Source organism: Cetorhinus maximus, chromosome 11, assembly GCF_964194155.1.
Source record: "Cetorhinus maximus chromosome 11, sCetMax3.hap1.1, whole genome shotgun sequence".
Taxonomy (NCBI): Eukaryota; Metazoa; Chordata; class Chondrichthyes; order Lamniformes; family Cetorhinidae; genus Cetorhinus; species Cetorhinus maximus.
This window is the reverse complement of record NC_135889.1, coordinates 24981254-25007275: the sequence shown is the minus strand read 5'-3', so window position 1 is coordinate 25007275 and position 26022 is coordinate 24981254. Positions and strand designations below refer to the sequence as shown.

Below are 26022 nucleotides of genomic sequence, written 5' to 3'. Positions count from 1 at the left end.
AGCTCATGGGGATGGTGAGCAGTAAGTCAGTCAGATTCACAGGCTATTTGCATCTACAATGCTGTAACCTCTCCAGTCTGGAATGTTTGGGCTGAATCGCTTTTGGACTTCGGAATTTTCTGGACATAGAATGATGATAAATTGCCTAACCACAAATGTTTGAACCAGAAAATACTAGATAGAAATATTTACCTGAAGTATAAAACAATGATAAAACATTATAAAGCAGTATTTTTTTTAAACTTATCCAAATACTCTATCTTCTTCCATGATTCCACTTCCAAAGTATTGTACTGAAATAATGTCATGAGTTACTTGGGTCTACTTAAAAAAATTTCAGACAACTGCTGTATCTGAATATTAGATTTCCGGACTGGAGAGGTTACAGAGTACCCATTATCTGACGCATAAAAAGAATCCTGGTTACTCTTCCATCAATATCCAGCACACAGATCTCAAATCTGGTAAATTGTAGATTCTGCAGAATTTATTTCTTAAATATAAAATAATCAAAGTTTTGCAGGGTTTATACAGAACTTTGAACAAAACAACAAACTTCTGATTTGTTAGCTTGACTGCGTCTTAACTGAAATGTAAATGTTAACTCCTCAGTCCTGGGAGGAGGCTGAAGATGGAAGATTGTGCTCTTTCTCCATGAAGGCCAGAGAATTGAAGACATCAAATGCATATGTCTGGGAATTGGCTGAAGAGTTGGATATAGGGCACAGCCCACTCACCTCCCCAACACTCTTCATTGAACTGCCGATCTCTCGGGATGCTCCATGGAAACGGTCAAGGTCCCACCGTGGAATCTTGGTCACAATGTAATCCAAACTCGGCTCAAAGCACGCAGTGGTCTTCCCTGAAACTGCATTCTTGATGTCTGGTAGGGGGATTCCCAGGGCCAGTTTGGCAGCCACAAAAGCCAATGGGTAGCTGGAGGGAAAGTGAGAGGAACAAACTAACAGAAAGACAAAGAATCTGTATCTACAAAAAAGGTGACGAGTTCTTTCCTTCCCAGATGTGAGGCTCTTGCAGTTACACAAAGAGAGATGTGCAAAGACAGAGGCACTATAGTTTTTAAATATCAGAATGCAGATTTTAGCACCACATCTTGTGCTTCCTGCAATCACTGCAGAGAGAACACCAGTTTCATCTTTTGCTTTGGCAAAGGTGGGTTAAGAAAAGACTAGAACTGCCAAATGACCCAGAGAAACCAGAGGGCTTGAGCTTATAAGTGGGCAGGGCCTGGCACAGGAGAAATGATAAATCCCTCTTGTTGCTCTCCACAGTTGCCAACCATTGAGAGGATGGTGATTAAGGCTTGCTGGAATGCAGGTACCTATACCCCAACAACTTTGATTACAGACCCTTGAGCTGAAACATCAACTCTGTTTCTTTCTCCACAGATGCTACCTGGCTTTCTGGGTATTTCCAGCATTTTCTGTTTTCACCTCAGGAACCTTATGTTCTTTCAATAGGGGAACAACAAAGGTCGGGGGTGAGGGGGGGCGCAGAAATGGCAACCCCCAGTGTCTGCAGAAAGATACAACATCTGACATATTTCTGCTTGTACATTATGTTATCTGATGGATAACATGGTTGCATTTACAAATAGGCAGATTTTATAAATGTTAGAAGATCTACATTAGCCACCTTGGACCTAATAGGGGAATATCATTGTCTCATCCAGAATCAGAAAAAGCTCCTTACACAAGTCCATTAAGCAGCAAAGATGCAATACAGATTCCTTGTCCCTGTCCAGTTAACTGAATTCAATGGGGACAGCAATTTCTAGGCTAAAATAACCGTCATTGCCTGTGGCTTGGGAATGGGAAAATCTCCCAGGAACCCAACCCCACCTAAGTCCAGTTGGAAAATTAACATCTGTTGGCAAGTCAGGGTTCAATGTTGGTGGGGTTAGGGGCGGAAGGGGGAAGAGGGGGCCAACGGTACAGGGAGCAGAGTGTCAAGAGTAATGCCAGGGGAGAGGGTGACCAAAGAGAGGGAGTTAACAGTGAGAGAGGGAGGGGTAGAGGGGGGGGAAAGAGAGGGGGATGTTGAGTTACCATGTGTTAAATATGTTTGCATGGGAAGTCATGTGTGCAGCGGATGGGCCATGTCAAACTGAAATGTAATTCAGGCTGTGGCACAGGTGCTGCTGGTAGAGTTACAGGCCTGTCACTCAAACAGCAGATCAAATGTCATGAAGCTTAACTGCACAGTGAGATTTCTGAATGTCCACAGTGCAGTCCTTAGGCTGTTTATTCCCCTCTGGACCCTTCCCCACCAATATTCCAAACTTATATTGCTTCCATGGAACGTTATTATATAACAGAATACATTTGTGGAAGTGGGATTTGCATGGGATTATTGTAGCTCCAGATCCCAGGATGTGAAATCACAGGTCATGGTTACCTGGCAGCTGGAAGACCAACCGATAAGCCACTCCAAACAGTTTCTAGCCAGCTCACATCCAGGACTAAATTATCCACTGATTTATTTAAAATGTACCCAATGTCCCTGACAATTGTGTCTGGTTTCCTCAACTGATGCCCAGAGATTACATCAGAACTGTAATAAGTACAAGCCAATGGTGATCCATCAAACAACACCAGAAAGTGAACATCTTCAACAAGGACCTTTCACCCAAAGGGTATCTTTGGATAAAGTGTCCCCTCAAAACATTGATGTAGCTCTTCCCAGGGAAGTGTACTAATTAGAGGTAACATAATGACAGCAGATGAAATAGACAAAATGGACATAATTTACAAAGTTTGAAATAGAATCTCAATGAATTATAATAAAAGATAAGGAAGGGCTAACCACAGTTAGGGGGATATACTACAGACCACACTAATAGTGAAAAGGGTATGGAGGAAAATATATGTAGGTAAATGTGTGAAATGAGTAAAGGACATTGAACAATAAAGATGGGAGGTTTTTAACGACTGCAACATAAACTGAATTAGCAAAGGTAGCAAGAGAGGCACATGAATGGAGCAGGACTCCGTTCTTAGCCATTAGTTCAAAAAAAACAGCAGGTAAGGAGCAACTGCTGGATCTAGCATTGGGAAATGAACCAGAGTAGATAAGGGAAGGGAACATCTGAGCAATATCAATCACAGTATAAGATAAAATTTGAAAAGGACAAAGATCAAAGTAATAAATTGGAAAGAAGCAAATATTGAAAAGGCTGAGAATAGAACCAGGGGAAATAAATTGGAAAAGTTCATAGACAAACAAAAAAAGATAGGTAAAATGTGGGACTGGTGGACAGTTAATGTGATTCATAAATTGAAGAGAGATGGAACAAGTCTAATCAATTAGCACATCAGTGAAAGGTAAGGTGTGTTAGCAGCCAAAAATATAATAAAGAATATTAACATCTATCAGGGAAGACTGAACAGGCTAGAAAAAAGAAGACGAGGAGGAAATCTGATCGAGGTCTTTATGCTTATGAAATGGTAGATGCACAGAAGATGGCGGTGGAAACAGGAACTAGGCATTAATAAATCCAAAAGGGAATTCAGGAGAATTTTCTTTACCAAAAGAGAGCGGAACTCACTACCATAAGGAATATTTGCGACAAATAGTATAGATGCATCCAAATGGAGGCTAAATAGACACGAGGGAGAAAGGAATGGAAAGATATATGATTGGGATAAGATGAATTTGGGTGAGAGGAGACTCATGTGGTGTATGGACATGGACCATCTGCATGGACCAACTGGATGACATGGCCTGTTTCTGTGCTGTAAATACCTTGGAATGTGTGAAGTGGAGGTGGCTCCTCTCCATTCTGACATCTTTTATTCTTATTTTAGATTGCTAACAGCCACGCAAGACATGTTTTTAAAGTGCATTTATGTTAAGTGCACCCCCCCCCAATTCACCCTCCTTACCCAGTGGCCTTGGAGGCCAATGCTGAGCTGCGGGACAGCCGAGCGTTGACCTCAATGATGCAGTATTCTAGGGATGAGGGGTGCAGGGCATACTGAATATTGCACTCTCCTACAATGTTCAAATGACGCACCACCTTGATAGCAGTTTCACGCAGCATGTGGTATTCCTCATTGGACAGGGTCTGACTCGGGGCTACAACAACTGAATCACCTAAAACACAAGATACAAAGTACAGGAGTCACAGAATGAGAACCACAGGTCCAAGGGCAAGCAGAGCTTGTGAACAGTATCTGAAACAGTTGCAGCCACTCTCATTCATTCCTTCTCATAGAACTCCTCAGTCCTCCTCATCCAATCTCCATGCCTTTCAACCATGAGCTTGGTGTAACCTCATCACAGCTTTCCCCATTCACCTAATCTCCTCACCCATTCCTCAATCTGTTTGTGTTTCTGAGCTATGCACCTCAGCCCTTCAACTTGGTGTCTCCATTTTTAAAATAAGACTTTGTAGTTGCTAGTACAAGTCTGCAATGTGAACTCAGTTTCAGCGACCAGCCACAAAACTCATCTTCCCAAAAGGGGAAGGTGCTTCAGTCTGACACCAACTGATCCGTTTATAGGTGGCACCAGAATGAAGTAACCATTATGACTGTGTGGGTCAGGACTGCACCAGTCAGTGCATTAACAATGGGGCCTCAAGGAGACAGCTGGACCTTCAGTTTTTAATTGATTCTCAAGCTTTTCAACCCCTTCCATCACAGATCTGGTTCGGAGGAGAGTTGCTCATGCACAAAGTCTATCACATTCCTCATTGCACTGATTGTGGCTGGATAAAGACAGGGGATCAGTTGTCCAACATCACAGAGCTCCCTGTGCTGCAACAGAGCAGCAGAACCCATCTCTTTGCTGGCAGCTTCAATCTGATTTATTTGAACTCATCAATTGTTAGTGTTACAATTCAACTGCGTTGAGTTCAAGTTCTGCAGCTAAATGAAATAGTCAACCCCTGAGAACAAAGCAAGACTTCCCTGCTGACCAAGCAAGTTAGGGACATCGCCCCATGCTGTGTAGTGCCCCAGGGCATCACAGCACAGGGGGTCCCAGGTTTGTGTGCTTCTCTGTGCTGCTTTAGCTGTTCGAAGTTGGAACAAGATGTAGGGGTTAGGGAGGAGACAAGAGAAAACCTTTAAGCTAACTTTCCCACTCTAATGGGAATTTTCTGAGAATCAATCCACTGCCTGTCATTATCCTAACAACCAGGAGGACTGTAACAAGGCACATCTGACTTCTGCTGTTGCTGGAAACAGTGAAATATTTGGAGATTGTACTGAGAATCAACAGGCTGCAGATCAGCAAGGATCAAAGAGGGTGAATGAATGAAAAAATAAATCAGGGAGCAGTATTTAGTTGGCCTTACAAAAGAATGGAACAGGAGCTCCACAGTTTGAGGCCCTGAAAGAGTTAGATTCTCAAATCCAACATAGTATTCAAGAAAGTTCCATTTATTTTCTCAGACAGTTTTACCTGTATGAATTCCCAAGGGGTCAAAGTTCTCCATGTTACACACAGTGACACAGTTATCAGCTGCATCTCGAACCACCTCATACTCCACCTCCTTCCAGCCCAGCAGTGACTGCTCTACAAGAATTTGATTGGTCATAGCCAAGGCCTAAAGAGAAAAGAACAAACAACCATTGGAAACATAGCACTGTCCTTCAATACAAAGAACGAGTAGGACTTTTGAATTGAATCCAATACAGACCAAGCCCGTGCTCTGTTATTAAACAGTTTTGATTTACTATATGTACATCCATGATTTCAATTTAGAACAAGAAGGCGTAGAGAACAAATTGGAGGCAATAGTAAAATTGGAGCAAAGGAGGCAGTGAGGGGATAATAAGGTGGCAGAAAGGGCAAAATAGTGGCAGACAAAAGTCAATGTCAGTAAGTGAGGCAGTCAAACTTGGCCAGAAAATAAATTAGTCTTTGAATGGAGGACAGTTGGGCGATGTGGAAAAGCAGATGTGGATTTGGAGGGTCAGGCTCATCAGACTATTAAAGCAGTAACTCAAGTGAATAAGGCCAAAAGAAAGCTAATGGAATACTGGGCTTGATGACTAGAGATATTGGATACAAGAGTTCAGAAATGATGTGGAATCTGAATAAAGCCTTGGTAAGATCACAGTTGAAGTACCATGTGCAGTTTTGGGCTCCACTCTGTAGGAAGGATATTGAGGCAGTAGAAAGGGCACAGCACAAATCACTGGGGTGCTGCCTGGGCTGAGCAAATACAGGCTGGGATTTTATGCTGAGACGGTGGAAAGTTGGGGGCGAGTACAACTCCACCAGCGTTGAAAGCAATGATCGGATTTTATCGACCCCAGACATTAGTTTCCTGAGGTTGTGACTTCCATGCCCAGAGGCAGGATGTCCCGACTCCAAGAGCTGCCAGCCAATCAGAGGGCCTGCAGCTCTTCAGTCCCAGCAGTGCCACCAGGAGCCGTGGCCAATGCTTGGCCCACAGCCAGTCCTGGGCCAAACCAGTAATGCAGGTTCCTCAGCTGGAGCACTGGTGTTTATTTCAGGGTGTACTGGAGATTTACTAGAATTGCTTCAATGTGTTGAAGGACTTCATAAAGGCAAAGAGGCTGAAGAAGCTGGAATTTCTCTCCTTAGAGCAAAGAAAGTTAGGAGGAGATCTAATTGTGATCAACATTATGAAGGATTTTGACAGAGTAAATAGAGAGAAACTATTTGTACTGGCAGAAAGATTGGTTACCGGCAGACACAGATTTAAGGTAATTCAAATGAACAGAGAAGAGGTGAGGAAAAATTTATTTATGCAGGAGCTATGATGATGCACTTTCTGGCAGGCTGGTGGAAGCGAGTTCAGTCACAACTTTCAAATGGGAATTGGATACAAACTTGCAGGATGAAAATTTGTAAGGCGGCGGGGAAAGAGCAGGAGAGTGGGATTAATCGGAAAGCTGTACTGAAAAGCCGGCACAGGCATGATGGGCTGAATGGCTCCTTCAGTACTGTCTTGATTCTGTTTTTTAGTATCAAAACGGTTTGTAAGGCTGTGGAAGGAGTTAGAGATTGAAACAGAAACCATGTCAATATTTACAAGCAAGTTAGATAGGTGGTTGAAGGATAGGGGAATAAACGGTTATACCAAATTGCTGTTTTTGTACTGTCATTTCCATGTCATTCGACATAAAGACAAGAAGTATGTGAACCAATAAAAATAATTGGAAAAACAGCTCAGTCAGCATCATAGAGGGTCAGTTTTTCTGGTTTCTGATCTTCAGCTGCTCTCTGCTGTGTTTTTGATGTGTTAACTGCAGTGAGGTCATATAAACTTCCTACAAAACCCATCCAACGCATAAGCAAACACCCTCTGGGCAGCTATTTTGTTTTTATGTTTTTATACAAGTGGGTTTTATAAGTAGCACTAAAACCAACAGGGGAATAACAAAAGGTTGAGAAATATATATAGGGCCAAACCCAGGCTGGGGGTACCTTGAAAAGACTGGTGAAAGCACAGAGGGAATCACAGTGGAGGGGAATGAAGCATCAAGTGATACACGAGTTCCAGCACTAAATTAGGCCACTGTCGGAGATTGAATCAAATTGATCATTATAAAGCACAGCACCCTGCATCAGCAAACAGCCTGAAAGTGTAAGAGAATATCTTAGACAGGAAAGGATTGGGTGAAGGCATTGCATGATGCAACTCCCATCAGAAGATCCCTGCTCCTCTCCTCAGATGGTCTACATCTCAGCCTGTCCTCCACAATTATCTTCAGCAAGGAAATCTCTCATGGACAGACAATCATCAGAGAGTACAGTAGACAGACAATGGCGGGTGTTCCTAATTGCCCCAAAGGCTGGGGAGGGCGGCATGGTGGGGGCAAGTAGGTACTAGGCTAGGTTCATGGTTCACTATCCAGTGAATCTTGTGGAAAGTGGATGTGGATGTTGTATTGTGGTGAGAAGTTAGGAGAGCTCCGACTTTGACAGAAATGCCTTTTGTGTAGTACACACTCTTTAGCTTGCTCATGTAGAATGTGCACTTGGATAAGATACCAAAGGGCTGCCGCTCGCCACAAAAATATACCTCAGTAAGAGACAGACCTGTGAAACAAGAGCAAATTAGGGGAAAAGCGTGTTCATGGGCCATAGTTAGATGAGAGCAGCAAGTGGGAATGGGAAGATTCCCAATCAAACATGAAGCAGCCTCAACACCTAGGATTTGTGTACAAGCATGCCTAGGGCTCTGTTGCTGTGCCCCCTTTAAAATTGTACCATATAGTTCATATCCCCTCTCCTCATTCTTCCTCCCTAAACTCATCGCTTCAGAATTCTCCGCTTTAAATTTGGTCTGCCACGTGTCTGCCCATTTCACTCATCTGTCTATGTCCTACTGAAATCTTCTACTGTCCTCTGAATTTTCTATCATCTTCAGATTTTGAAATGGTGCCCTCTACACCATAGTCCAGGTCATTAATATATAATTAAAAAAGATTATATATTAAAAAGACTGGAATAGATTTGGAAAAAGTGTGCAAACTCAGCTGAGTTGTTCTCCATGGTTAAATAGTCTATGTATATAAACTAGGTAAATCTTACTCCACACCACCCCCCACACCTCAGATTGAACAGAACGTTGTACATATTTGGGCTCATGTTTCTCGCCTGTCCTCTTCTCAGTATGTATTTTGAGATTGCCTGATGTCCTGAGCAGTGAGGCTCAGTGAACCCAATCAATCACAGCACCTGTCACACAGCAATTCCACAGCTCAAAACTCTAGCCATCTTTCCTTATAGCAACACCAAGATCTCACCCCATAACTGAAACTTCTCACAAACAAGTCAACAAGATATAAATAATTGTCACAATATGAAGACCATTCCTGGGTGCAACAATGGTTTGAAATGATGGTTATTGCAAATTCTAAAAAGTTGTGTTTCTCTATGTACAGGCACTATGCCCAAATGGAACAGCTGGCACTAGACAGATGAAGCACATTTACTGCAGTTGGACTTGCAGGGGGTAATTGATCAGACTGCAGGAAACCTGGGCACTCAAGCCATTCTGACATGTTTACATGCATGTAAACTGTTAAATTCATTCAATACACATTTACAGCAATACTGTACATTTGTTTTTATATTCATAGGCTTAAGAGACAAGCAGAAACAGGTCTATTTAATGTACAGCACACTGCTTTGAAGGCAGCAGACAAACCTGTATTAATACAATGCTAGACAACTTATTAAAATCCAGAAATGCAAGTCTGAAAAAAACAAATCAAGCACATTCCAAACTGCCTCATTTAAATAATGTACATCAGTACACACAACAAAACAATGATTCATCAATTTGTAAACTGTTAAAAATAATACAAATGATCCACATTGCAGCCTTCCTTTATTCTAGTCAGAGGACTGGTATGGTCAGTCATCACATCTTAATTCTCCACCCCACTCCTACTGTGACTTCTCAATTCTTGGTCTCCTTCACTGTTCTATTGGAACTCAAGGGAAGCTCAAGGAACAGTAATCTTTCAATTAGGCACTTTACAGCTGCCCAGACTCAGTTCAACAATTTAACAGAAACACAGCTTCCATTTTTTCAAACAGCAGCTGTTGGTAATGAGTATACTTTTGCCATTTACTCCTCCTCTAAACCCATTGTTTGTTTCTTCATTTCTCCCATTACCACCAGGTTTTTGCCTTGCACCATCATCCCTTTTGTCATTTAATCTCTCCTGTCTTCCAACCTATCAAAGATCTTTCCTTTTGTTCTTTTCCTCCCCTCCCTCCTTTCCCTGCCTCTGTACTTGCATCTTCAGTTACACCTCTAACTTTTTACAGTTTTGACAAAATCATCAACCTGCAATGTTAACTGTCACTCTCTCCACAGATGCTGCCAGACCTGCTGAGTATTTCCAGCATTTTCTGTTTTTATTTCAAATTTCCAGCATCAGAAGTGTTGTAATGTGAGTTCTGTAGATGCCTCAATGATGAGATCTTAAGACTTGTATATTTAAACATGAAGCCTTTATTGTTAACCTTTAACTATTTACAGATCCCAGGTTACTGTCACCCATGCAAGAGTGTCCTTTATAGACTGTTCTCTGAATCTATTACCATGTGACTCTATACATCATGCCGCATGCAGTGCTATTCTCCAGTCCCACATTAACCCTTGCTCTGTTGAGCACCTTTACATTACAGTGGCATGCAGGCACACACAGCACCATACAGCAAGCTATATTCACTTTTGCTGTGATGTTGTTGAAAGCTGATCTACATGCTATCCTGAAAACTGGGTAATAAAGTGATTGCTGTAAGTCAATAACTGGCCTATGATATGTAATGGTTTTATTTATAGAAAGGGGAATAAAAGAGGGACCGAACAGACAGGTGTAGAAGACCTCATGAGACATCCAGAAGACAAGCCAGGGGTTCCTGTTAGGGGGTGCTTGTTACTGTGAGTTTTGCCCAAGGCAATATAGCTTTCTATGATACCTGGTTAACTAATGCTCGGATACTGTAAGGCATTAAATCTCACTCGTGCTGAATAAGTTTCAATCACTGCTACCACTATGGGTCAACATCACATCGTTGCCTATTAAGGTTTATCAAAAAGAAATCCTAATGCCCTCCCTACACCGAAGCTGCTGATTCATTGTACAGCAATGATTCTCAAGGCACTAGGCCCAATCAACACATGTATCTAGAGTCAACCACAATGCTGTGGATCTGGAGTCAAATATAAGCCAGACTAGGTAAGACCGGCAGATTTCCCTCCCTAAAGAGCATTACTGAAGCTTATGGGTTTTTATAACAATCTGGTCATTTCATGGTCACTATTACTACTGCTCCAGGCTTATTTAATTAATTGTATTTAAATTCCCCAGCTGCAATGGTGGGATTTGAACGCATTCCTCAAGATCATTAGTCCAGGCCTATCAGCCCAGCAACATAAGCACCATGGTACCATAATTGTGGAATCCTATTAGCCTCAGTGCAAGCAATTCTGTAATGCAATAGCAAAATTAAAATACAAACCCCAACTCTTACAATGGGCACATTCATGTCAATGTGATTTGCATGCTATAATATTTAACAGAGATTATGGGGGGGGTTTTATGGAGGCGTGAGGGGTCTCAAATGCAGCTGGAGAGACACCTGCATTGCCTCCTCCGTGTAGGCTTGCTGATATTAAATACCACCAGGGCATTTAAATGGTTATCGATGGGCGTTCCCCGGGATCAAGGGCCCCGGGAAGAGGTGGTGGGGTGGGGGGGGACAGAAATCCCACCCACCAAGATTACTGCCAATCAGAAACCGGCAGCCTTTCAGCTCACAAGCATCACCAGATGGTTGCCGTGGGAATGATAGCCACCACTCCTGCTCAGGGTCGAGGAGAGACCCAGGCCAGATGTAAGTCATGGAGAGAGGGGTTTCGCAGGGCGGAGGTCGTAGGGGAGGGGTGGCAAAGGGAGCCAGCAGCAAGGGTGGGGTTGGCTCTCGGCCTCCCTATGCCCCGAGCTTCCTGATGCCAGGTCCCCCAATCAGACACTATGCGCCTTTGAACGAGGGACCCCATTCCCCCACCCCCAACCCCTCCCCCGCCCTGGGAGACAAGCAGCTCACACAAATTTGCTTGTTGTCCTCCCCAAGTGGCAAGAAGCTTGCCCACCACTGGGTTAAAACCAGCAGCATCTGGATGAGACTCTTAGTCATTAATTACCCACTCCAGTCACAGGCCTCCCCATGTGGACTTAATTTTGACAGAGGTGGTAAAACAGCGGGGTGCTTACATGCCACTCTCCTGCCTGATTGAATGCTCTCCTCCTTCCAAACATACTACAAGATGGGAATACAATTCCCCATGAAGATGCTGGGCCAGATTCTGGCTAATAAGGTGCATAGCTCAAGTCACGAAACTTCTCAACTCACTGGAACCGCCCTTGGTAAAAAAATACCCCGAGTAGCAAGATCTTTGCTCTAGGTGGATGGGTGCATGTTAGAAGGATAAGGCGGTGGGGGTTGGAGGGGGGGCAATCCCAAGTCAGGCTGGTTAGATGGCTCGCCTAGGTTCTCTCAGGTAGTTCCAGCTATTTTAGAAGATTTTAGGCCCTCTAACCCTCACACCTCTTCACCCCTCCACCTACCCTCCTTCACCTACCCTCCTCATATCATCCATGCCAACTCACCTAGTATCTGCCATGGGCAGACGTCAGGGGCCAAGTGGAGATGAAAGAAAATAAACTCAAAAATATAATGCAGATCTCACTATACAAGCTTGATTGTGAAAAAAACCCCATTTATTAAAGCATTGAAACTTTAAAGTCTCCTCAAATGGTTGACCTCTTCAAAAAACAAATGAACCTCTCTTCATATCTCTAATTCTTTAATAGCTTATTTCAGCTGTCAATTAAACTGTGAACTCAGAACCCCCTACTAAGATATTGTAGCTTTTGAAACTCAGCCAAGCATTTATGATAAACAACTCTTATTTGTCAACAAATAACTCAATTGAAATTGCTCAAACTGATGTTACATCAGCTGGCCTGGCAACAAAAGCAGTCCAGCAGTTTTTTTTAAAGCAATCACTGATAGCTGCAGCCAGTTTTTGTACAGTTTAAAGAGCGAGGGATTTAAAAAAACTTCAGATAATGACAGTTATACAGACCATATCCACCCTTCAAGAGTATTTATGACTACTCTTTACTTTCTACTCATGGCTCCCACACTGCGGGTTAAAGCCTTTGCAACGGACAAACAGGCTTTGTCTGAACTTTGCACTAAGTTAAAATGGCCCTGCACAGTTCTGTTCCCCTCTTTTGTAATTGATGCCCTGTCCCCTTTCTCCTACTGGCAAAATCGGGATCTATCAAAATGGGGATGGCACTTTTGCATCTGGGCCCAGTCCCCTTTTTTAAAGGTCCTCCTGACTCTCTGAAAATCTGGCCCCCAATTAGGATTTCTATAAAGAGTGTCAGGAACATTGCAGAGTTCTATGAGTCAGCAGAGACTATTATGATAATTGTATACCTGACTATAGGTTACCTGGATCAATGATGTTTAAAGTCTCTGGACATGACCAGAACTTTCGGTTTTGTTTGAAAGTGACAGGTAACATAATTAAAGAAACAGCTCATTGTGTTAAATATGTAGAAACTGATGTAAATAACAAAGGCTGAATATCAAAAATACATTCAGGCCAGCAGAAAGAAAACAGTTTGTCAAATGATGTAGCTGTTGTATGGCTTGTACTGAGTGGGTAAGCAAAGCTGTCTCTGCCTGGGGTGAGGTGATGGTGTAGTGGTATTGTCACTGGACTAGTAATCTAGAGATCCAGGGTAATGCTCTGGGGATCCGGGTTCAACTTCCACCATGAATTCGAGAAAAATCTGGAATTAAAAGTCTAATGACCATGAAACCATTGTCCATTGTCAGAAAAACCCATCTGGTTCACTAATGTCCTTTGGGGGAGGAAATCTGCTGTCCTTACCTGGTCTGGCCTACATGTGATTCTAGGCCCACAGCAATGTGGTTGACTTTGAAGTAGCCTAGCAAGCCACTCAGTTGTATCAAACTGCTAAAAAGCCTAAAAGGAATGGAACCGGACAGACCACCCGGCATCGACTGAAGCATCGGAAATGAAAGAGGCAAACTCAGTCCTGTTGACCCTGCAAAGTCCTCCTGACTAACACCTGGGGGCTAGTGCCAAAATTGGGAGAGCTGTCTAACAGACTAAACAAGTCAGTCAGACTCTTGGAATCCTATCTTACAGATAATGTCCCAGACACCACCATCATCATCCCTGGGTATGTCCTGTCCAATTGGCAGGACAGACCCAGCAGAGGTGGCGGCACAGTGGTATACAGTCGGGAGGGAGCTGCCCTGGGAGTCCTCAACATCGACTCTGGACCCCATGAAGTCTCATGGCATCAGGTCAAGCATGGGCAAGGAAACCTCCTGCTGATTACCACATACCGCCCTCCCTCAGCTGATGAATCAGCATTCCTCCATGTTGAACACAACTTGGAGGACACATTGAGGGTGGCAAGGGAGCAAAATGTATTCTGGGTAGGGGATTCAATGTCCATCACCAAAAGCGGCTCGGTAGCACTACTACTGACCGAGCTGGCCAAATCCAAAAGGACATAGCTTGCTAGTCTCGGTCTGCGGCAAGTGGAGGGAACCAACAAGAGAGAAAAACATACTTGACCTCATCCTCACCAACCTGCCTGCCGCAGATGCCTCTGTCCATGATAGTATCGGTAGAAGTGACCACCGCACACAGTCGTTGTGGAGGCGAAGTCCCACCTTCACATTGAGGATACCCTTCATCGTGTTGTGTGGATCTACCACCGTGCTAAATGGGATAGATTTTGAACAGATCTAACAACTCAAGACTGGGCAGCCATGAGGTGCTGTGGGCCATCAGCAGCAGCAGAATTGTACTCAACCACAATCTGTAACCTCGTGGCCTGGCATATACCCCACTCTACCATTACCACTAATCCAGATGATCAACCCTAGTTCAGTGAAGAGTGCAGGAGGGCACGCCAGGAGCAGCACCAGGAATACCTAAAAATGAGGTGTCAACCTGGTGAAGCTATTACACAGGGCTGCTTGCGTGCCAAACAACATTAGTAGCAAGTGATAGACAGAGCTAAGTGATCCCACAATCAATGGATCAGATCTAAGCTCTGCAGTCCTGTCACATCCATGGATGGTGGTGGACAATTGAACAACTCACTGGAGGATGAGGTTCCACAAGTATCCCCATCCTCAATAGTGGGGGAGCCCAGCACATCAGGGCAAAAGATAAGGCTGAAGCATTCACAACAATCTTCAGCCAGAAATGCCAAGTGGATGATCCAACTTGGCCTCCTCTGGAGGTCCCTGGAGGTGCCAGTCTTCAGTCAATTTGATTCACTCCACGTGATATCAAAAAAGGCTATGGGCCCTGACAACATTCCAGCAATAGTACTGAAGACTTGTGCTCCAGAACTTGCTGTACCCTAGCCAAGCTGTTCCTGTACAGTTACAACATTGGTATCTACCCAGCAATGTGGAAAATTGCCTAGGTATGTCCTGTTCACAAAAAGCAGGACAAATCCAACCTGGCCAATTACCGCTCCAACAGTCTACTCTCGGTCATCAGTAAAGTAATGGAAGGAGTCAAGCAGAACTTGCTGAGCAATAACCTGCTCACTGACGCTCAGATTGGGTTCTACCAGGGCCACTCAGCTCCTGACCTCATTACAGGCTTGGTTCAAATGTGGAAAAAGGTGAGGTGAGGTGAGAGTGACTGACCTTGATATCAAAGCAGCATTTGACTGAGTGTGGCATCAAGGATTCTTAGCAAAACTGGAGTCAATGGGAATCAGGGGGAAAACTCACTGCTGGTTGCAGTCATACTTAATACAAAGGAAGATGGTCGTGGTTGTTGGAGGTCAATCATTGCAGTTCCAGGACATCACTGGAGGAGTTCCTCAGGGTAGTGTCCTAGGCGCAACCATCTTCAACTGCTTCATCAATGACCTCCCTTCTATCAAAACGTCAGAAGTGGGGACGTTCAATGATAATTGCACAATGCTCAGCACCATTCACAACTCCTCAGGTACTGAAGCAGTCCATGTCCAAATGCAGCAAGACCTGGACAATATCCAGGCTTGGACTGACAAGCGGCAAGTAACATTCGTGCCACACAAGTGCCATGCAATGACCATCTCCAACAAGAGAGAACCTAACCATCGCCCCTTGACATTCAATGGTATTACCATCACTGAATCCCCCACTATCAACATCCTGGGGGTTACCATTGACCAGAAACCGAACTGGACTAGCCATATAAATACTGTGGCTACAAGAGCAGATCAAAGGCTAAGAATCCTGTGGCGAGTAACTCACTTCCTGACTCCCCAAAGCCTGTCCACCATCTATAAAGGCACAAGTCAGGAGTGTGATGGAATACTCCCCACTTGCTTGGATGAGTGCAGCTCCCACAACACTCAAGGAGCTTAACACCATCCAGGACAAAGCAGCCCGCTTGATTGGCACCCCATACACAAACATTCACTCCCTCCACCACCGATCACAGTGGCAGCAGTGTGTACCATCTACAAGATGCACTGCGGGAATTCATCAAGGCTTCTTAAGACAGCGCCTTCCAAACCCACAACCACTACCATCTGGAAGGACAAGGACAGCAGACACATGGGAACACCACTACCTGGAAGCTCCTCTCCAAGCCACTCACCATCCTGACTTGGAAATATATTGTTGTACCTTCATTGTCGCTGGGTCAAAATCCTGGAACTCCCTCCCTAACAGCACTGTGGGTGTACCTACACCACATGGACTGCAGCGGTTCAGGAAGGCAGCTCACCACCACCTTCTCTAAGGCAATTAGGGATGGGCAATAAATGCTGGACTAGCCCGCGATGTCCACATCCCATAAATGAATTTTAAAAACCCAAAGTAATGGCAAATATGAAAATGACATTAATACAAATACCTAATTTTTATCACGTGGCAAACTGAAGCAGATTTATCAAAGCTCCACTGTACTGTGTTTCTACAAGAGCTTAGTACTTATAATGTGTTTTAAAAGTAATTTCCTACTGAACATAGGTGATGATGGGGTTTGCATTCAGACAGACCATGGGCTGAAATAGCCAGTCAAAAATTACCTTCCCAAAGAGCTGTCAGGACATCACGTGCACCAACACGCTCACAACGCCGAGCGTCCCCCAGCAGCCCAACGACGCCGAGCGTCCCCCAGCAGCCCAACGACGCCGAGCGTCCCCCAGCAGCCCAACGACGCCGAGCGTCCCCCAGCAGCCCCACGACGCCGAGCGTCCCCCAGCAGCCCCACGACGCCGAGCGTCCCCCAGCAGCCCCACGACGCCGAGCGTCCCCCAGCAGCCCCACGACGCCGAGCGTCCCCCAGCAGCCCCACGACGCCGAGCGTCCCCCAGCAGCCCCACGACGCCGAGCGTCCCCCAGCAGCCCCACGACGCCGAGCGTCCCCCAGCAGCCCCACGACGCCGAGCGTCCCCCAGCAGCCCCACGACGCCGAGCGTCCCCCAGCAGCCCCACGACGCCGAGCGTCCCCCAGCAGCCCCACGACGACGAGCGTCCCCCAGCAGCCCCACGACGCCGAGCGTCCCCCAGCAGCCCAACGACGCCGAGCGTCCCCCAGCAGCCCCACGACGCCGAGTGTCCCCCAGCAGCCCCACGACGCCGAGCGTCCCCCAGCAGCCCAACAATGCCGAGCGTCCCCCAGCAGCCCAACAATGCCGAGCGTCCCCCAGCAGCCCAACGACACCGAGCAACCCCCAGCAGCCCAACACAGAACATTCCCCAGCAGCCCAACAACACTGGGAGTAGCCTAGCAGCCCAACAACATGAACAAACCAAACTAGCAATAATACTGTGGAGGTGGATTTCCTGGAGGGTGTACGTGATGGGTTTTTTAGACCAATACGTTGAGAAGCCAACTGGAGAGCAGTCTACTAGACAAGGTATTGTGCAATGAGATAGGATTAATTAACAATCTTGTTGTGCGGGGTTCCTTGGGGAAGAGTGACCATAAAACGATATAATTGTTCATTAAGGTGGAGAGTGAAGAAGTTGAATCCGAAAATAGGGACCTGAATCTAAATAAAGGGAACTATGAGGATATGCGGGTTGGCACTGATGGATTAGGGAACCTGACTAAAAAGGGTTGAGGATGGATAGGCATTGGTTAATATTTAAGGAAGGTATACATAAATTACAACAATTATTCATTCCTGTCTGGTGCAAAAATAAAACAGGAAAGGTGGCTCAACCATGGATTACAAAAGAAATTAGGGATAGTATTAGATCCAAAAAGGTGACATATAAAATTGCCAGAAAAAGTAGCAAGCCTGAGTATTAGGAGCAGTTTAGAGTTCAGCAAAAGTGGGCAAAAAGATTGATCAAGAAGGGGAAAATAGAGTATGAGAGTAAACTTGCAGGGAACATAAAAACTGACTGTAAAAGCTTCTATAAATATATGAACAGAAAAAGATTAGTGAAGACAAATGTAGATCCCTTACAGTCAGAAACGGGGGAAATTATAATGTGGAACAATGAAATGGCAGAAGAATTGAACACATATTTTGATTCTGTCTTCACAAAAGAGGACACAAATAATTTCCCAGAAATTTTAGGGAACCAAGGGTCTAGTGAGAGGGAGGAATTGAAGAAAATCAGTATTAGTGAAAATATGGGGCTAAAGAAGTTAATGGGGTTAAAGACTGAAAAGTCCCCAGGGCCTGATAATCTACATCCTAGAGTACTAAATGAAGTGGCCCTGGAAATATTGGATTGGTGGTCATCTTCCAAAATTCTATAGGCTCTGGAGCAGTTCCTATAGATTGGAAGGTGGCAAATGTTACCCCATTATTTAAAAAGGAGGGAGAGAAAAGACAGAGAATTACAGACCAGTTAGCCTAACATCAGTAGTGGGGAAAATGCTAGAGTATATTTTGAAAGACGTGGTAACAGAACACTTGTAAAGCGTTAACGGGATTACACAAAGTCAGCATGGGTTTATGAAAGGGAAATCATGCTTAACTAATCTACTGGAGTTTTTGAAGATGTAAGTGGTAGAATAGATAAGGGAGAACCAGTAGATGTGATGTACTTGGATTTTAAGAAGGCTTTTGATAAGGTCCCACATAAGAGGCCGGTGGGCAAAATTAAAGCACATGGGAACCGGAATAATGCACAGGCGTGGATTGAGAATTGGTTCACAGGCCGGAAACAGAGAGTGGGAATAAATGGTTCTTTTTCCAGGTGGCAGGCGGTGACTAGTGGTGTACCACAGGGATCAGTACTTGGGCCCCAGCTATTCACGATATATATATATATAAATGACTTGGATGAGGAAACCAAATGCAATATTTCCAAGTTTGCTGACGACACAAAACTGGGCAGAGTTGTGAGTTGTGAGGAGGATGTAAGGAGGCTTCAGGGTGATTTAGACAAGTTGTGTGCATGGGCAAAACATGGCAGATGCAATATTAGATGGATGAATGTGAAGTTGTACGCTTCGGTGTGAAAAACAGAAAGGCAGAGTGTTATTTAAATGGTGATATATTGGGAAACATGGATTTACAAAGGGATCTGGGTGTCCTTGTACACCAGTCAATGAAATTAAACAGGCAGGTACAACAAGCAATCAGGAAGGCAAATGGTATGTTGGCCTTCACTGCAAGAGGATTTGGGTTCAGAAGTAGGGATGTCTTACTGCAGTTATACAAGGTCTTGGTGAGGCCACATCTGGAGTATTGTATGCAGCTTTGGTCTCCCTACCTATGCAGCTAGGTTCACTAGGCTGATACCAGGGATGGCAGGACTGTCGTATGAGGAGAGATTGTTTGACTGGGCCTGTATTCACTAGAGTTTAGAAGAGTGAGAGGGGATCTGATTGAAAGGTATCACATTCTAACATGGCTAGACAGACTGGATGCAGGGAGGATGATTTCCCTACTTGGGGAGTCTAGAACCAGGGGTCTCAGGATATGGGACAGGCCATTTAGGACTGAGATGCGGAAAAGTTTCTTCACTCAGATGGTCAACCTGTGGAATTCTCTACCACAGAAGGCTGTAGAGGCCGGGTCACTAAGAATATTCAAGAAAGAAATTGATAAATTTTTGGATATTAGGGGCATCAAGGGGTATGGAGAGAAAGCGGGAATATGGCGTTGAGGATCAGCCATGATCATATTGAACGGAGGAGCAGGCTTGAAGGGCCCGAATGGCCTACTCCTGCTCCTAGTTTCTATGTTTAATTTTCTCTATGTTTTTTGATGTTCCCCAGCAGCCCAACAACAAACAGCGCTCTCAAAAACCCCAACAACACAGAGGGCGGAAGCATCTTAGAGTCGCACTAAGTGTGGTGGCAGATGGGAAAAAAAAGCATGTTTTACCCTCCAGCTGCAATGGTGGCTTTTCATGCCATATCATCCCATTCCTGGCTCAATAATTATGCATTCCTGGGAAGCATGCCGGGTTGCTGGCGAAGTGGCCTCTGATTTGCCCGCACCGCCGTCACCCCAGGCCTTCAGTAAACTGGGCCCCATGTTTAAAGCCCGCCCCTGCATAGAGCTAGCACCTTTCAACTGATAAGAAGCTGCTGGGAACTGATGGTTGCCAAAGGGAGGAAACGTGCTGCCCCTAGATTTAGCAATGCCTCCCCCATGCACCTACTGGACACAGTGGAGCCCCACCGTGAAGCCCTCTGTCCCCGCGCTGGGTGAAGACCAGCAAGCAAGGTCACCAATCCAGCACGGGGGGCAGTGGCAGTGGTAGTCAGCGCAAAAGAGGACAGCCATCCAGTACAGGAAGGAGGATGAATGGTCTCATCCATTCTGTCATGGTAGGCCACTCTTCTCTTTACTCTCAACTCTCACACTCACAACCCATCACACATCCACAGGGATCTCACACCTCAAGGAACAACAACACTAACTCTCTCACAAACCCTCACATCTCCATCAGGCTCATACCCTTTTGAGCTCATGGCCTCATCCTGTCCATGGCTCCGCTCACACACAAACATTCCATGCAGTGCCATGCTTCCTGCTCACACTCTCTCCATCTGTTTTCATTTAGGAGAAGCTGGTTCACAACAGCAAGGAGACATCCCACACCGGGGATGGAGTGGCCCACATTAGAACCCTCACTCAATTTGAGGAAGGTGCCATCGCTCTGACTGCTGAGAACTTGGACCGTGCCTGCGGTGACGGTGAGGTCGGCGGTGAACACCCACGTGAAGATTCTGCACCACATCATCCCTCTCTCGACACAATTGTGAGTGCTCTCTCTCCTACTTTTGACTCTGCTGCCATGCACTAATTATCTCTGCTTTGGTTCACAGGGAGCTCTGCCAAGTGACCGACGCCCTCAGCCAGCCAGTCCCTCAGCTCCATCCACATCCTCACCTCCAGCCAAGAGGACACCTCCTCCATTGAAGAGCTGGAAATAAGCAGCCTGGAAGACCCATCACAGCGCTTACCCGCACCCTCCACCAACGCAGAGACACACACCTCGGTGAAACCTAGATCTAGAGCAGGCTCAGGTTCACAATCTGGTGGTCACCACACGGACACGTGTCTACAGCAGCAGGAGGCAGGATCGTGCGAGCTCTCCGGCACTCAGAGGACTGGTGGGGAAGAGGCATCTGTGAGGTCCAAGCCAGATGATGAGCCTCTGGATTTGGCCTTTCAACTCATCGTGGAGAGTCAGCAGAAGGCGGGGGAACATCACGCAGAGCTGTTGGAAGCCCTCAGAGTGGCACACGAGTCAGACGAGTGCATCCACCTGCACGCTGATGAAGTGGTGCCCACATTTATGTATATGGAGGCCTCCATCGGGAGGAGGCGGACGCCATGGAGACCCTGTTCCAGCAGAATGGGGCAATTCAGCATCCCCTCAGGTGCTCCCTCCCTCAAGGAGTCAGGCCAGGGCCCTCGGGCACCCGAAGGGAGTAGGAGCAGCAGCTGAACACCCCTGGGTCATCCGTTCAGGAACCTCAGAGGCTGTCCTCTCCCTCTGAGTCCCCTTTGCCTGTGACCCCCTCAATCTCATCCTCTGTCACTGCAGAGAGAGCAACTGGCCCACAGGAGGACAGGCAAAGCAAGCCAGGGGCCCGCAAAGCCTCGGCTCCCCAGAGGATGCACGCCGAAGTCATCAGAGCTAACAGGATCAACCATTGCACTGGCTGTCTCCATCCCAGTTGCAGATGTCAGGGCAGCACCTAGAAGAAGTGGTAGGCCTGGAAAAGTTAAGAATTTCTGATCACAAGTGAACACATTTTGTCACTTTATAATCTGAAAATATATTCGTTTTCATTGAATACAGTATAATGGTGTCTTTCAGCTTCATTTACAGGCTTCACAAGTCCTCCTCCTCCATCCAACCCCCAAACAAGCAGTTCAGCTGCACGCAGCCGGACCACAAATGATTCTTAAGGGAGAAATGTTTGTGCGTGTGACAGGACTTTTGGAGCCTCGTGCAAGCTCTCTCCCACGGAGCCTTCCTCCATCACACTCACCTCAATGTCCTGAGCATTTTGAATGCTGCCTGCTGGGGTTCACTTTCAGTTGTCCATCTGAGCTGAGCTGCATCTCCGCCAACCCACTGATTGCACTCTAATGCAGCACCAGTGCCCACTCAAACAAAGCAGAGTGTTCCCCAGGTCCCCAGCGGCACCGGGCGGTCCCCAGCGGCACCGGGCGGTCCCCAGCGGCACCGGGCGGTCCCCAGCGGCACCGGGCGGTCCCCAGCGGCACCGGGCGGTCCCCAGCGGCACCGGGCGGTCCCCAGCGGCACCGGGCGGTCCCCAGCGGCACCGGGCGGTCCCCAGCGGCCCTCAACAGAGCATTCATCAGCACCCTTACAACACAAAGACCTGAATTTTCGTTCCCCGTTGGGAGTGCAATGTCAAGAGAATTCCTGGCTTTGTAAATCCAACTCCTGAGAAACTGCCCCAGATGGTCAGATTTTCATTTTGGAGGGCTGGAATGTACCGGGAGTTGGGCCCACAACTCCAGAAACTGTTGGGAGGCAGCACAGGGGCTGCTGGATGCAGAGGTGGTCTGAGTGAAAGGCCCACCTCGGTGATCCAGCACTTTTCCCCAGCTGCAAAAATAAAAAACATCCCTCTTCCCCTCACCCCCACATACTTTCCATGCCCGATACATGCCAACCCACCCTCCATTGCTCCTCATACTCTCCATGCCTACCTATGCCCTTTGTAGCCCTAAGGCCAACTTCATGCCAACTCCTGCTCCCTCACCCACAACTCTTTGCCCTTACACCCCCCATGCCAACTCACTCAGTATCACCATGGGCAGACCTCAGGGCCCATGCTGAGAGGAAGTAAAATAAACTAAGTGTCTATTGATGAATTTACTATTTGGAAAAACACTCTTGTTAATAAAATCCCATTCACGCCATTTAAATTCCTTCAACCACATATCAACAAGCATTTGTATTTATATTCCCACTGCAAAGACTTTATAAGCACTTGGAGCTGTCAGTCAAACTGTGAGCTGGCAGGAACCCCACTGTGATAATGATAGGTTGTGAAATCAGTGATGCAGCACTAATCCTATAATGATAACCCTCACACTTATGTCAACAAAATGGCAAGCACTATTTTTTTAAAAATACTACAGTTTTTTTTTCAAGTATTTAAAGGGCTGGGGATTTAAAAGCCTTGACTGCTCCCTTCACAGTTTCAATGAGATTGGCAGTTCCAATGAATTTATTCACTCTTTATGCACATTCATGGCTAAATTTAACATCCCCAGAGGGCACTTGACCTCTTCCAATGTGCACCTCACTTCTCCCAAAGCTGTCCCAGGACCATATCTAAAAGGGTACCCTACCTCTAAAAAGAGCTCCGCTAACTTTAGACCTTCTCCTGATAGGTTTAAAGCACACAAGTCATGTTTTGGACATCCTATTAACGAAAATTAGATCTGATTGAAGGGAGCTGTACTTTGACATGAGCAGTTGCCTCCATTAACCACAGATATGCAAATACAGTCATCCCTGTTACCCACCCAGCCAGCCCCTCAGCACCCCCAGTGAAAATGGCAGGGGCTGGTCCAGGGACAGGGCTTCCAGAATCGGGCCTCCAGCGCCATTTTCAATAAGCCAGGGTCCCTCTCCACCTGCATGAAAATTCAGGCAGAGTCTTCACTGGCGCCTGCTCAAGGCACAGCTTCTCATTTGTCAACATGCAGATTAAAGAACATTACTTACTTTTCCAGCAACTTCTTTGAGCTTTTCTTTGTCATCGCACAGACCTGAGCCAAGGCCACCGAGCGCGTAAGCAGACCGCACCATGACAGGATATCCAATCTTCTCTGCGGCCTGGAAGGCATCCTCCAGCTGCAGATTTAAAGAATAATTAGGGAGCCCAGAATCATTAGGAGAACATTCACTCCTCAGTTACCACTTGTCAAACATAAACACCTTCAGTCTCATTCCAAAATCAAACATTACCAACCACACAGGTGTCGATTCAACTTTTGCTCCGAGTGCAGCCTACCAGCGAAAGAAATTATTACTGTTGTACTTTATCAGGCGTCAAACAACCAATCACCTTTGGAACTGCATTCAACCCAACCCATTGTGCACAGGCCACAGACACATAAACAGCAATGAGAAATGAACAAGCAGTTCATTTGTTTGTGGTGGTGGTGGCAGTCAGAAGATTTCTCCAATCGTATCATGGGATTTTGAACACGGGAGGGTTTCGCATCTTACCCAATGAGTGGCACCAGCGACAACTTAGCACATCCTGGGCTGAATTTAATGGCTCTGTAGTGCAATCCCACTGCAGCTATTTTTGGAATTCCCAATGGAATTCAATGTCAACCAGGCAGTTAACTGTCTGCAATCGGGGCTCCTGTGCCTTTAAGGTCAAAGATCCCGCCTCCAAGAGCTGCTGCCCAATCAAAGGGCAGGCAGCTCTTCAGCACCACTAGCGCCACCAGGAGTGATGGCCACTGCTCATACTGCAGGCAGCCCCAGAAGAGCCAACATTGAGGAGGCCCAGATAAATGCACGTAAATGCGGCTGGGGATTGCCAGAGCCAATCTGAAAGGAGCTGGCAGAGGTGGGGTGGGGTCGTTGTGGAGGGCAGAGAGGGCTCTTTCAGTGAGGACAACTTTTGTTGCCGGGGTGGGGGCCCTCCTTGGGCCAAAGGGTGCCCAGTCAGGAGGGCTTCCCTCAATCCCCTCTGCAAATCTGCAGGGAAGCTCACCAGCTTTTACTGAGCACCAGTGGCAGTGGGGTGAGGCTGTTAAGTGGCCATTAATTGGCCACTTAAGGGCCTTAATTAGCCCCAGAGCGGGAAGGCCATCCTTGACCTTTCCCATCCCTGACTTTAATCGGGGGAGTCAGGAAGGCAAGAAGCACTCCTCCTCTGGCTTTCCCTTCTGATTCTACAGCTAACTATTCTAGTTAGGTATTTGTTTGACCGGCACAGACTCGATGGGCCGAAGGGCCTTTTTCAGTGCTGTAGACTCTATGAGACTCACTGATTCCTGCAGTTCTGCTAATAGGCTTTCTCTAAGAAAGGACAAGGGTTCCAATATATAAACTTAGATATCAAACACTTTTTCAACTCTCTTAACTGTTCGTGACTAGGGAAACAGATCAATCGAAAATCTCTAAACTCCTTGGCTAACTCTGTGCAATGAACAGTATAAGCAGACAGTCTGGGATGGAGCACTGAGGAACAAGTGTCTTTGCTCACACTATCTGCCTGTGGGGCAGTTTATATCTTTATAGTGACATATCACTATTTCACTGAATGGGCATTAAGACACACATAATGGCATGTAAGCGATGTCATTTCCATCTTATACTTGTTGCTGCTGAACTTTCCCGCTTACAGTGCAAGTTAATTCCAGCGAAATGGAAAGCAGTACCTGTGCAGAATTTGTATTCGAATAGCTGCTCAGAATTCGTGGAGGTATTCGCTGGTCATTAATGCAATCCTGGTGACTGAATGACTCGTCCATTCAGGACAGAAGCCCACTCAAGATAGTGCATGGACTGGCTGCATATTTCAATTTGTTGGCAAGAGCATTCCTGACCAGAGATGCAAACAAATCCCTCCCCCCACTGGGGGATTATGATAACGTGACCAGCACCCACACTGACCCGCCCCCGCCCGGGACACCCCCCGCCCCCGCCCGGGACACCCCCCGCCCCCGCCCGGGACACCCCCCGCCCCCGCCCGGGACACCCCCCGCCCCCGCCCGGGACACCCACACTAGCCCGCTTCCACCCGGGACACCCACACTAGCCCGCTTCCACCCGGGACACCCACACTAGCCCGCTTCCACCCGGGACACCCACACTAGCCCGCTTCCACCCGGGACACCCACACTGACCCCCTTCCACCCGGGACACCCACACTGACCCGCTTCCACCCAGGACACCCACACTGACCCGCTTCCAACCGGGACACCCACACTGGCCCCCTTCCACCCGGGACACCCACACTGACCCGCTTCCACCCGGGAC

The 26022-nt window shown here is 46.5% G+C and overlaps 1 protein-coding gene across 1 annotated transcript in view; it reads right to left on the bottom strand.

Annotated features, from left to right (window-relative positions):
• The window catches only part of cps1 (carbamoyl-phosphate synthase 1, mitochondrial), a 206628-nt gene that overhangs the window by 98182 nt on the left and 82424 nt on the right, over nucleotides 1-26022 (bottom strand). The window contains exons 16-19 of the mRNA XM_078551685.1: nucleotides 23746-23874; nucleotides 5431-5575; nucleotides 3906-4116; nucleotides 738-936 (exon numbers count right to left, since the gene is read on the bottom strand). Coding sequence (XP_078407811.1) covers nucleotides 738-936; nucleotides 3906-4116; nucleotides 5431-5575; nucleotides 23746-23874 — 684 coding nt within the window. The remainder of the gene's footprint in view (nucleotides 1-737; nucleotides 937-3905; nucleotides 4117-5430; nucleotides 5576-23745; nucleotides 23875-26022) is intronic.